This window comes from Cimex lectularius, unplaced genomic scaffold, assembly GCF_000648675.2.
Source record: "Cimex lectularius strain Harlan isolate CLEC.00 unplaced genomic scaffold, Clec_2.1 scaffold64, whole genome shotgun sequence".
In the NCBI taxonomy this organism is placed as follows: Eukaryota; Metazoa; Arthropoda; class Insecta; order Hemiptera; family Cimicidae; genus Cimex; species Cimex lectularius.
The window spans coordinates 1,379,559-1,392,328 of record NW_019392702.1 but is presented as its reverse complement, the minus strand read 5'-3'; the positions used below and the strand labels follow the sequence as shown (position 1 = coordinate 1,392,328).

Sequence of the window (12,770 nt, the reverse complement as noted above, 5' to 3'; positions counted from 1 at the left end):
TAAAAAATCCCTCCCCTTGTGGACTTCCGGACTGGGAATTGTTCGGGTCGCCTGAAAAATTAAACCTTATCGGAGGACCCAATTGCACGATCACCAAAGACTCTGACTAGGCAAATGCAGATATCAAAGATTAGACGACAGTTTAAGTAGAAAAGGGAGAAATCTCGTAGGAAGACTCATAGAAGCTTAACAGGCTTGCTAACGGGCTACTGCCGCCTGAGTGGGCTTTGAGGAAGATTGACATCACTCAACACCCCCATTGTACCTACTACCAGACTACTACTACACATATCCGCAGGAAGAAAGATTTGGGGTGTACAACGTAACTGTAAAAGAAATATACCCACTAACACGGATCTAATAATTAAATTCCTTGATGAATTGGCCTCATTGGTGTGCTATAGGTACAAAACAATGAATACAATAGCTCTCAAAGGGCGCATTATGCAAATTACCCCGCATTTTATATTACATCTCCATCTTTATCTAAGGTAAAATTATTTAATAGACAAATATTAAAAACATTGCAGAGGGCGTGCCGAGTTGGGTCGGCGGTGCTTTACTTGTGGCTGGGGTGTGGAGCGGGTGCCAAAGGGGTTTTAATGAGCTAGACCCAAGGGGTTAAGGGTGTTGATGGCCGCATATACATGAACATTCTATCGGAGCTTGCGAAAGACCTAAAGAAGCGAGTATAACAACTGCCTCCTCCCCGGCTTTTATCCTCAGCGGGTGTCTTTGTTGTAAAACTTTATTTCAACCAGTTTTGGGGCTCTTTTTTTCCGTTAAACTAGAACTCCATAATCCAAAGAAAAAAAAATATAAAAATTACTCTGAAGTATTCAAGAAAATATGTAAATTAGTTGTGTTCAGCGGACTGGTAAGAATCGTGCAGCAATCCCTGGTGTTACTTACCACGGCAGAGCAGTCGAAATAACTAAACTACATATTACATGATGGCATAACAAACAAGTTTACTTACATAGATCATGGTTAAAGAAAATAAATTTTGTTATTTAACGATAGTTATTTTTTAGTCAGTTTCCGATTGGCTTTCGGAATCACTTCTATCCCTTGCGTTGTCTTCGCTTTCGTCGGAGTCTTCTTCTCCTTCTTCGTCTTCCTCGTCCTCGGCTTCTTCTTCGTCGTCGTCGTCTTCCTCGTCTTCTTCTTCGACCGCGGTCCTCTGAGTGTCTTCTTCTGTTTCGGAATCGGTTTTGATATTCCTCACCTCGGGGGTGGTATCCCCCCTGTCCAGTTTCTTCTCAAGTTTGTACTTTCTTGTGTTGAAGCGAGAGCCACCGCTGTTCGACATGCTCTTGCCCAGGGAAAGGTTGGAAAGGACGGAGATTTCTCCTTCCAGCTCTCTTTGTAGCTGGTCGATATCGATGGCTTTGACAGTCGAAACCAGCTCGATGACGCTAGAAGCCCTTTCGAGTTGTGGGTTTAGCGCCGCCTCAAGGGAATTTAAAGCCTCCTCGATTTCGGCGAGAACACTCCCTTTAATAGAAAGCTCAACATCACCTATTGCTTTGGCAACCCTCTTTGTTATACCACCAGATCTCTTTGCGGTCTCCTTAATTTCCTCCGACAGCCTTTTGATCCTCCTCGACGTGACACCGCAGGCTACAACGTAATTTCTTTCAGACAGCATCTGCCAAACAATTAAAATATAATGAAAAACCTAAATTGTAGAAAAAACTTTCTTTTCATACAGTGCGTCCATTTTTCGACCATACCTAAAACTTAGTACTCTGAAGTAAATAAAAAAGACAGTTTGATATGATTTGTACACATTTAAAACGTGGAAAGTAGCGAACAAGGTAGTAGTTTAGTTACTACTGAAGAACATTCTGGTCATTTTATTTATTATCTAAAGTCGGTCCTTTTAATGTACGTTTTAATGTATGTATTTCTTTCATTTACCAGTTTATTGTGTTTATGTTTTAGCAGTTGTTTTATGCTATGTTTTTAGTGTTGGTAGTTCGTGTTTGAAATCATTTGTTTGTATGGTGTCATTTAGTGTCTGGATGGGCAGTTGATTTGATTTACATTAACTATCAGCCTGTAGTTCTTAGTTATCTCTGTTGTCGATCTGAAATGTGCTGTCAATTTAGGAAAGTCAAGTAATACTGAAGCAAGGAAAAGAATTTCTGTTCGAAGTATTATAACAATGATTCTGCGAGTATGAAGTAGGGTTGCCCATTTCGTTTAGATATTTTGGTGTGTATGTATTTTATTGGAATTTAAGTATTTTTGTTGTGTTTTTGTATTTCGTTTCGTCAGTTCCAGATTTGTTTTGTATCATTGTACCTACCAGACATCTCTGAGGTACTCAGACTAGGATGGCAAAAGACGATAGTACCAAAACTTTTCCCAAAAAAATTCCATTAAACCACAAAACCTTTGTTTTGTATTGAATTTTTTTGGGGGGGTAATCTGCTACAGCTCATAGACATAAATGTGAGTGCGTTTTAAAATAAGTTCAACTCAATTCGGTGAGGTGGTAGACTTGTATTTTTAAAAAGTGTGGTCCTACTACTATCTTCGCTGTATTAGTCAATCAGGCGCGATTCTGCATTTCGCCATCTTCAGCGGTAGATTTCCACTGATAGTTAATGTAATCAAATTTTGGTCAGAGCCACGATAGATGTCAGCTAGAAACGCGTCGGGCAAACTGGCTTGTCATCTAGGAAGTCCCAAAACTCTTGGAAAGCCAACCTATAAGTCGATCAACAACCCAAAAAAATTTTTAAAACAAACTCGACTCAACAAATAAAGCATAAACCTAGAACTAGAGATTGATGCAGACTCGCGTTTGATCTGCCAAACCAGTGATAATAGGAGGACCAGGCCGAATTATCTACTCATCATCCTACAGTTCTCATAAAATCTTATCACATAAATGATTCTGAACATTGTTAAACCTTCGTTTGGAAATAAAGAACTCGCAGGGCAATTTAAGACACTCCCCTACAGAGAAAGGATAGACCCATACGCTCTATAATGAAAGGTTTAGTCAGCACAGAATTGGATTCAGTTGGATAAAGTTTTAAAAGAGAATGTCGATTTAAACTTTTACCATGTTAACATTTTTATTTTAAAAATTGAAACAGTTGATTTTTTATTCGATACGTTTTTGAAATAATGTAAAATCGTTTGGCCTTGATCGGAAACGTTACGAGAAATAGAAAGAGGGACAAATTTAGATAAATTTTATATAAATTGTATTAAACCGAATATTTTACCTGTTCGATCAAAGTTCTCGCTTCTTTCTTTTTCCCTTCTTCCAAAAGATCCCTGGCACCCTGCCTGGCGACAAGACCCCGGTGTTCATGGCGGACTGCTTCCCTGTTTAGTTCTTCGATGGCCCCCTCGACGTTCATCAATTGGCGGGCCGTGTCTTTGAATTCCCCAGTGGTTTTCGAAGCTCTCTTTTGTTTGGACCCACCCTTTGCCACCTTCTCCATCTTCTCTTCAGGACGGCCAGAACAGTAAATTAAGATTTCGAATCATTAACCAAAAATCTAATTTTTAAAATTTTGAAACAAGCTATGCATGTGTTTAATAGATTTTCAAATGCAAGATATCTAATCGACACATGTTAACTTAGACAATGGTTTTCAAATCAGTTGAAACGTTGTTTTTTATTTGTTTTTTGTTTTTTCGAGTATGTATGGCGAGATGGAAGTTAATTAATTTTTTTTTATCCCGTGATAAGGGTTCAAAGCGTCAACAATTATCCACTGGTCGTTGTTGGGAGACTGCTGACCCCTCATCAATGTCAATGGACCAAATCCGGCGCTCACCGCCCTGGCCATTTTACGGCTGAGATAGCATCAAATAAAAATTGATTAGAGAATTAAAATTCCATTTCAGGTAAACCAAAACAATAGACCAATATTTCATCAACAGTAAATTTCGTATGCTGTTTGCCACCTCGATATCCCCAACAGCGTATTAATTAAAAAAAAGCAATTCATATGGTGAGTCTGTTCAAAATAAAGCATTATAAAGATGATGTGTGAGTTGGTCTGTGAATCGGTGAACTCATGCCGAACCGGCATAGGGTCACTTATTGAGTAAGTCTTCACTCACGGGTTTGTTGAATTACTCAAGGGCGTTTCTTGCGCCATCTTCAGTGAGGAATTCTGTCACTTTGTTCAACAGGGTTTATATGTCATTGGGTCCAACAACAGACAGTCACCAACAATAAGATCGAATTCTATATAATACAAAAAAAAAACATTGCAACCGAAGTCATAAACGCACAATTCAACCTCCCAAACCAATACAAACTTTCAGCACTATGATACAAGATCCATAGGCTAAAAACAATCCCACGCAACACTGAAAATTACAACAAATAACTGTAAACAAAAAATGGACACCATTCACGTAAAGTGGAAAACAAACCTTCAGACTAACGAACTTGTTTAAAACTCGGACGAAAAACAGCACTAAAGACCAACAGTAACCCAGGTTAAAAGAAACATAGACACAGCTGACCCGCAAGACAATAACGGTGTTTACAGCATCATACGTCAATACGGAGACACACACATTGGACAGACTGGAAGACAATAAAAACATTGATTCAAAGAACATCGCAGAACCTTCAGAGACAACGACGAGTTACTAGATAAAAAGATAACAATTATAACCCTTGAAAAACCTTTCCGAACAAATTAGCACATTTAGCAAGTAAAAACTCAAAAGAGCGTTCATTTATATTACATATCTTTATAACACAATATCACATTTACCACGTTGTAACGATTGAATTACGATTGTAACTATTTGTCCAGGTTGACATGTTGATTACTCTAGAAATTAACTCGTTCGCCTTTCTTCCTTTAAAAATAAACAAATAATCTGATGACTAAACAAGAAGCCGTTTTTCTATGGGACTTGGCTGCATGCGATGAGAATAATAAGTCTTGTCCGGCAACATTCATTGTTATACAAAGCATTGTCACGATTTATCTCTTTTCATCCTTGCGTTCTTCACTACTTTCTATAAAATAGTGAAATAAAATACGTTCTACTTTCTCAGCACTTAGGTGAATGATAAACCTAACTGTGCCTCTCGTCCAAAAGCCACTCATCGAATGGTTGAATTTGTATAAATCAATACATAAAACATAAACAGCACAAACATATCAATAATATAAATGAAAAGATCTTTGAAATCATGGATGAAATTAAATGTTTTAACTTGTCAAAATAAAATAAAAAGTAGTCAAATACATAATGAAATAGTATATAAACTAAGGGTATTAACAGGGTACTATTGAAGCTAAAAATACAATAAAAAATATAATTAAAAGAACGTCGGTAGACCGGATTGGAAGAAAAGCTTTCACGTATCAAGAGTCAATAGATGGCCCTCAGAGGATCTGTCTCGTAGAAGGTCATCCTCACCCGTGTCCGGCATGCGGAAAAAGGTTGCTCGATGTGCCCACTTAATCGAAGGTTCATTCTTCGACTCCGTATAAAGAGCGTGTAGAAATGCCACTGCGAAATGAAAATTGTGCTTGAACACAGCAGCGAGTACTGGGGTTTGAATTTTAGAGGGAAAAGTTTTTTTTATAGTAAGTAGTGCTTGATACATACTCTTTTCGTACATATTTTGAGTCAATGCACTTATTAGCGTGAAGGTGTAGTTTGAGAAGACTAATGGTGGAACATTGAGTAGCACTTAATTGAAGGTTGCCCATCCTTGTATCCATATAGAAAGCTTACAGGAATGCCTCACGATATGAGAGTTGTGCTTGAGCACGGTAACGAATATTTCAGTCCCTTATTCTGATTCTTGGCGAAAATAGGGCTGTTTTATTGTACATAGTACTGATAGTTCTGTGTCCCTAGCGCGTGAGAGTGAATGTATTTATTAGCGTGAACGTGTAGTTTGAAAGGGCCGATGGTGGAATATTTGTGTTCCAGTTATTTGAATGTTGCCCTTCCTTGGATCCATATCGAGAGCGTGTAGGATACCACCCGATATGAGAATTGTGCTTGCACACGGTAGCGATGTTGGGTTTTTATTGTATGAACTGCTGTTTGTTATCTCGTTTTCTGTCTTCTTTTATGTAATTCTTTGGCTCCATATAGAGAGCGTGTAGGGATTCCATAGAAAAATACACTCCGTGTACTTTTACGCTGAAAATCTTGCCCTTCATTGAACATCAACAACAAAGAGATACCAGTTTCCAAACAAGTCAGTTAACTGGGACTAAATCTCGACAGCAGACTGACGTCGAATCCCCATACAAGTCTTAAAAAGCAATAAATTAATACAAGATTTGGACTATTACGAAGATTTCTAAGACCGAAATAGACTTTGAAAACTAAGACAAAGGTAACACTGTACGAGACTTTACTAAGACCAACATGGACTAACGGAGTATAACTGTGGGGTACTGCCAAGCCATCCAATATCCAGCGCGTCCAGTCCTTCCAACCGAAAGTCCTTAGACAAATTGTCAAAGCACCTTTTTATGTCACTAACCTCACTATCCACAAAGACCTCAACATTCCTTTTTTCAGCGAACATCCGGTCCAGATTCCAAACCTTTCGAACCATACTAACCATACTTCTAGAGCCCTATCCCCTCATTCCTTTCCTGACAACCCACCACGTTGCCTCAACCGACGATGGCCTCGGGACCTCCTTGATACCTAATCATTCACATTGAGTGCCAGCATGTATTCTACCGGTACAGTGGTGGCATTAGTGCTAGTGTTGTGCTGTTTAATATAATCACCTATACATATGTGTATGGTATACGATCATGTATAGGTAACAAATAAGTTTAAATTTAAAAAAAGAATTCCATGAGAATTGTGTTTGAGCACGGCAACGAGTATTTGGGCCCTCTGTTCCGATTTTTTGAGAAAACAGGGTTGTATACAGTGCCAATATTGTGTACCCAGAATGAATGTATTTTTTGGCGTAAATGTTTAGTGAGAGGGACTATGGCGGAATGTATCCCATCATTAGGCTATTATAATAGGTGTTAAGGGTGATGGAGGATAATTAAGAATTTCACCTCCTAACTGAGTGAATGGTATATAAATAAAAAAGAGTGTATATAAGATTGAGTGAGAATATCAGTTTAGAAAATATCGATGGTATGCTACTGATTTTCGATGTTTTCAACATCGATGTTTCTGTGTCGTTGTTTTTTGACCATCGATAGTGAGCTGTCGATGTTTTATAAAGTTTTCCTAATTTCCACTTTTGTGAATAAGGAATGACCCATATTCTTCTGATATGAAAGTGACCTATCAGAGCTTGTCAGGAGTTGTTCGATTTGTTGCCTTAGTGGCACATCTGTTCCTTTTGAACGATTATTTTCCAAAGCTGGACAGATTATTTCGAAAACCAGAAATCGTTTAGAGGATACCTTGGCTTTAGAGCTATGTTTTTTAAATTTCGTTCCGGAGATGTGGTAGTGTTTCATTGTCAAATTTGGATACATTAATTCTAATAAATTAAGGATATGGTTGATTTTAGTTACGTACATGTTAAACCTTTATCTTTTTTTTTGTGCAAGGAAGGAATTGGGCTTGAGTGGATTATGGATGTTTTCCAAAGTTTGGAAGAAAAACAAGGAGGTATTTTGAATAAAATTCACAGGCCCAAAATACTTTAACAATCTTTTATTTAAAAGGGACCGAGAGATCTATATACAACTACAAATGAGACCAAAGGCAAAAATAATTCCTAATAAATGTTATTAAAAATAAACCTAATTTTTATTAATCAAGTTCCTATAAAGGTTCAGAAATGGCGAAGATTGAAAAATTAGGTTATGTTTCTAAAGTGGCACATAAAAATGTATGCATATGAAAATAATTTGTGGTTTGAGTAATGAGTACTCAAAAAATCATCGATGTGCACTATAGAGTCGATGGTCGTACCACCATCGATGGTGAGGTTCCGATGTTTAATCGATGGTGACCATCGATGTTTTTTATCGATGCTCATCCCTATGAATAGGTTTGATTTTAAGAACTGATTTTGTTGAGGTTGAAATGTTCGTATTTCCTGGAGCCCAACCTCAATGTCTGGACCGAGGGACCCCGGGCTGTTAATTAATTTATTATCAATTACAAAGCTGAAATTTCCGGTGGAATGCGAGAAGTGATAGCCTCAACTTTATTCACTCGTGTATGTATTTGAGCTTTTATAAATCGGAAATCGGTAAGGGTATTAAGGTTATTAAGGATTAGCCAAAAAGATTACTATATAGTGACACGTTCCAATTTTACAGTACCGTATTTTTTGATAATTAACGTAATCTTCGGATATAGCCATAGTAATAAATAGCCATAAATAGCTAAAATAGCGGATTCTAATTTTCCTTCGATTTTTCCTCCGTTCCTACTACTTTTACTATACTTACTTAGAAGTATTTCGTCGTAGTCACATAATCAGTAAAGTAAGCGCAATAAACTGTTACTCGGTCGCCGTGGTGAATAACGATGCGAAGCGATTGTACGCGACTAAGCTCTTAAACGCCTCTTCAGATATGTATTAGGCTGTAACTTTTAACGATCGATGAACCCTTATCCTCGGTTTGTTGTGATGCATTGTTGATTAAGACAATAGCGTTTACGATTGGAGATTCGTTGTTTAAGAGGCTTTAGGACCTTTCGCACTGCACTCATCTGGATATTAATTAACTTCTTTTAAATGCCAAGGGTGAGTAATTTGATAGATGATCCGTTTAATATTGCCTATGAGAAATCATTGGGTAAAATCTATTTTACTCAGCCTTTGACCCCTTTCTTTCGCAGACTAACTTGTGTCATTCTGATTATCTCGTGAAAACGATGATAAAAAATAAAACATGGTATTAATGTAGATTAAGTAACCTTAGAAGAGGATTTACCATTTTTCAGTTCATTTTGTAAGCACATGACTACAAAAAGCCTAAACTTTTAACTTAGTTTAACCTTAAAACCTTAAAAGTGTTTATGAAGTAATACTAACGTCAGAAATTTTCCTGACACGTAATCCACAATCATAGTATTGTGTTAATATTCTTTTGTGCTATTAGGATTCAATATACTTAGATGACCTGTCTAGATCTTCATCTGTTAAATTTGCTAAAGTATTCAGGCATGTTATACAAAGGATTTGGAATAGGTTTTGTGAATTATTGTTCTTCATTTATAACTACATTATATTTAGTGGTCTGATTGACCAAATTACTTCTTACAATTAATTAATCTTTGTATGTAAGGTTTTGATTGAAAAAGTTAGTGTCACGAGCGGGATTCGAACCCACGCAGCAGCGGCGTATTGAGCCGAAGGTCGTGGGTTCGAATCCCGCTCGTGACACTTTTTCGTTTCAACCCAAACTTTACGGAAAAAGATTAATTTAGTTATAGGAATGAATCTTTTCTTTAATCGCAAAGATAAGTTTATAGACCTATTTGCTAGATTATTTGGTCAAACTTTTTTTTTCCAACCACCCCTCGGGGTGCTGGTGTTTGAAAAAAGCCCATTTGTAAGTATGTCGGGTTCAAATGCAGGACCGCTGGACTCGAACTTGGGACCTTTACCTTACAGTGATGGGCGCCGTGTCAACGCCTAAACCGTTGCGGCCACCGACGCCCCCCCCCCCCCTGTTAAACCTTATTACAAATCATTTGATGAAATTGTATTTTAGCCAACTTTTTTGGTCCTTAATCAAAGAAATTTGTGCCTTCCTTTCTTATTATTTTGTGAACTCTAGCTGAGCAAATAACACCTAAACTTAGAAATGTTTTTGAAATAGCACAATGGCACGCTGGTTAGCAGATCCGTTGTCATTCTTTCTGTTAAATTTGTAAACACTTTCACTGTAAGAATTTACCCTCGAAAGTAAACCAAAGTGTAAATTTGAATAGGTTTATGAAGCAAAACTAGCGTCAGAAATTTATTTAACTCACTTGCAATTGTAGCATTGTGTTTAATTTGTTTTGTGCTATTTGGATAGTACGAATACGTGAAACTTCTTTCGAGATATTTATCTTAAATTTGCAAGCGTGTTCTGGAAAGTTATTCCAAGTTTTTGGTTAAGTGTTGTTTGTGTATTCTCGTTTGTTAATTTGTAACGATTAATTGTTTGTTCTTGAATGATGAGAGACCCTGAATTATTTTCATGAAAGATGTTATTTGGTCAATCGGACCACGAAATCTAATGAATTTAACTAATTAGCCCTGACTCCAGGTGGAAAGCACATGGTCAAAAATAATCTTAGTAAAACTTTCTATATGGATATTTATGCTCGTTTGTTTAGTTTGTATGTTGTCTATTACTATCACAAAGAAATTGATACCCTTAGAGTCATTCATTCATTATCGTTAGAGCAAGCAAATTTAATATACCGAGAGCCAATATAAACAATAAAAGTGTCACAACTCAAAAATGGGAAGTTTTTTAGGAGTATACAGCTGGAATTTTATAGTTTTGTGTTTTCGCTTAAGTCCTGTACATAAGAATGACAGTATTGATGAATCATGATAGTTTTTATTGCTAACAACCGTAATTGCCTGTGCTTTATATATAAGTAAAAAAAGAAACGACTATCTGTCTCTCCTGTAAAATTTTCTTTTTTTGATTTGTGTCACTTTTCTTGTGGGTGTGTGATATGATTCCCAGAATCATCATGTGCTTTAATTGATAATGTTAGACCAATATACAATTTAAAATGTATAATTTTAAATCGAAGTTGATCGTAATTACTTTTATTTTTAAAATGTAATTATTTCTTCGCTTATGTCTTTGAGAAACGAATGACAATATTGATGAATAATGATAGTTTTTATTGCCAACAGCTGTAATTGCCTGTGCTTAATAAATATGTAAAAAAAGGAAACGACTTGTAAATTTTTCTTTTTTTGAGTTGTGTCATTTTTCTTGAGGGTGTGCGATATGGTTCCAAGAATCATTCTATTTTTTAATTGATAATGTTAGACCAATGTATAATTTAAAATTTTAAATCGAAGTAGAATGTAATTACTTTTTAAATCTATTGTATTCGTGGTCTGATTGACCAAATAACTTCTTTCAATTAATTCTTTATGTAAGGTATTGACTGAAATGAAGTCACGTTAGCTCAAGTGGTTAGAGCAGTGGCGTATTGAGCCGAAGGTCGTGGGTTCGAATCCCCCTCGTGACGCTAACTTATTCATTTCAGCCAATACCTTACATAAAGATTAATTAATTGAATGTAATTACTTTTCTTTATAATATGTAACTATTTCTTCGCTTAAGTCTTGGACAAAGGAATGACAATATTGATGAATCATGACAGTTTTTATTGCCAACAACCGTAATTGCATGCGCTTAATTAATAAGAAAAAAAGTAAACTTCCATCCGTCTTTTCTGTAAAATTTCCTTTTTTTGAGTTGTGTCTCTTTTCTTGTGGGTGTGCGATATGATTCCAAGAATTTTTATGTATTTTAATTGATAAAGTTTGACCAATATGCAATTTAAAATGTATAATGGTAACTGGACGTTGAATTTAATTATTTAATTACTTTTACTTATTATAAGTAATTATTTGGACTCATCCCGTGTCAAAGAAAATTTGCATAAATAGTCTTTAAATTCAATTCTGTGTTAAAATGTATACCTACTTGGCAATTGACAAAACTAGCAGGTAATTACCGTAATTATTTTATTTTAGGCTAAAGAAAAATGACAACGCTTATAGGTTTATGCGAATGCGCCGTGGTGAAGAGCGTTCGATGGCACGGTTGCTGAGATTCTTCTTCCATGGGTATCAAATATAAATGGGGTTTGATTGGATTAGAGGTTGGGCGGGCTGGAACGTCACTAGTTGATTACAGGAGAGCTGTAAAGTGAGCCTCCCTCGACATCTGTGCCCCCGATATCGACCGAAATCTGCTCACAGGAAACTCGGGCCCGGAATATTTCGTCGGTGCCATGTTTCCACTTTTCCACTTCCGTCGAACATTTCACAACCTCAGTACTATTAACTCGAGTTTAACTGACTTTTAACTCACTTTAAAAGAAGTACACACAGATCAACTCTCATAACTTTCGTCCTGACTGGCCACTTTATCCAATTACTCGAAAGATCCACAACTTTTTTTTAAACCTTCACCCTATAATTTATATACGAACAAGCATATTTAACATTAAATTAATTTAATTTAACAGGTGTATCAAATATATGTATGTAAAAAAAATTAAACGGACAATTTAATTATCAATCAATTAACCATAACAATACAATCGGAACGAAATGCGATTCATGTTATTACACGTAATTTCTTTTTTATGTTAAAAATATTATTTAATTTGTTACTAAATAATATGTTTTTTTACGTACGTGCAAATTTAAAAAATATTGTATTTCTATCGTTTCAGATCATTCGGGTTTCTACTTGACGCGTTTCTGCTGTTTGACATCGTCAGTGGTGAGTAGTAGCGTAATATTTTGTACTTTTATCTAATCTACTACTAACTAACAAACAATACTAATACATACTAATTAGTTGCTTATAATGGGTGGGTTAGGACGTAGAACTGGATAAAATTCAATGTCATCAAATAATTTGCAATAAGGCGTTGTGTGAAAGAAATACATTTATTAAAAAATAATTTATCCAGAATATTTAAAATGAAAATATCAAAAATTCGTGCACTTATCTTCATATAAAACTTAATTAATCAATCAATTAAAATCCATTATTTGTTCTTAATCGCAAATAGCACATTTAACACGATTCCGTGTATACATTAAC

The 12,770-nt window shown here is 36.0% G+C and overlaps 1 protein-coding gene and 1 long non-coding RNA gene across 2 annotated transcripts in view; one reads left to right on the top strand and one right to left on the bottom strand.

Moving 5' to 3' along the window:
- LOC106672496 overlaps nt 1-12,450 on the top strand; it is a 117,855-nt gene extending 105,405 nt beyond the window's left edge. The window contains exon 3 of the long non-coding RNA XR_001341265.2: nt 12,394-12,450. This is a non-coding gene — a long non-coding RNA (uncharacterized LOC106672496). The remainder of the gene's footprint in view (nt 1-12,393) is intronic.
- Nucleotides 985-3,713, bottom strand: LOC106672495 (probable DNA-directed RNA polymerase subunit delta). The gene is made up of 2 exons (XM_014404002.1): nt 3,246-3,713; nt 985-1,651 (listed from the first exon to the last, which is right to left on the bottom strand). Exons 1-2 carry the CDS (start codon nt 3,465-3,467, stop codon nt 1,031-1,033), a joined length of 843 nt encoding a protein of 280 aa, XP_014259488.1. The 5' UTR covers nt 3,468-3,713; the 3' UTR covers nt 985-1,030.
- Nucleotides 12,451-12,770: the final 320 nt, after the last annotated feature.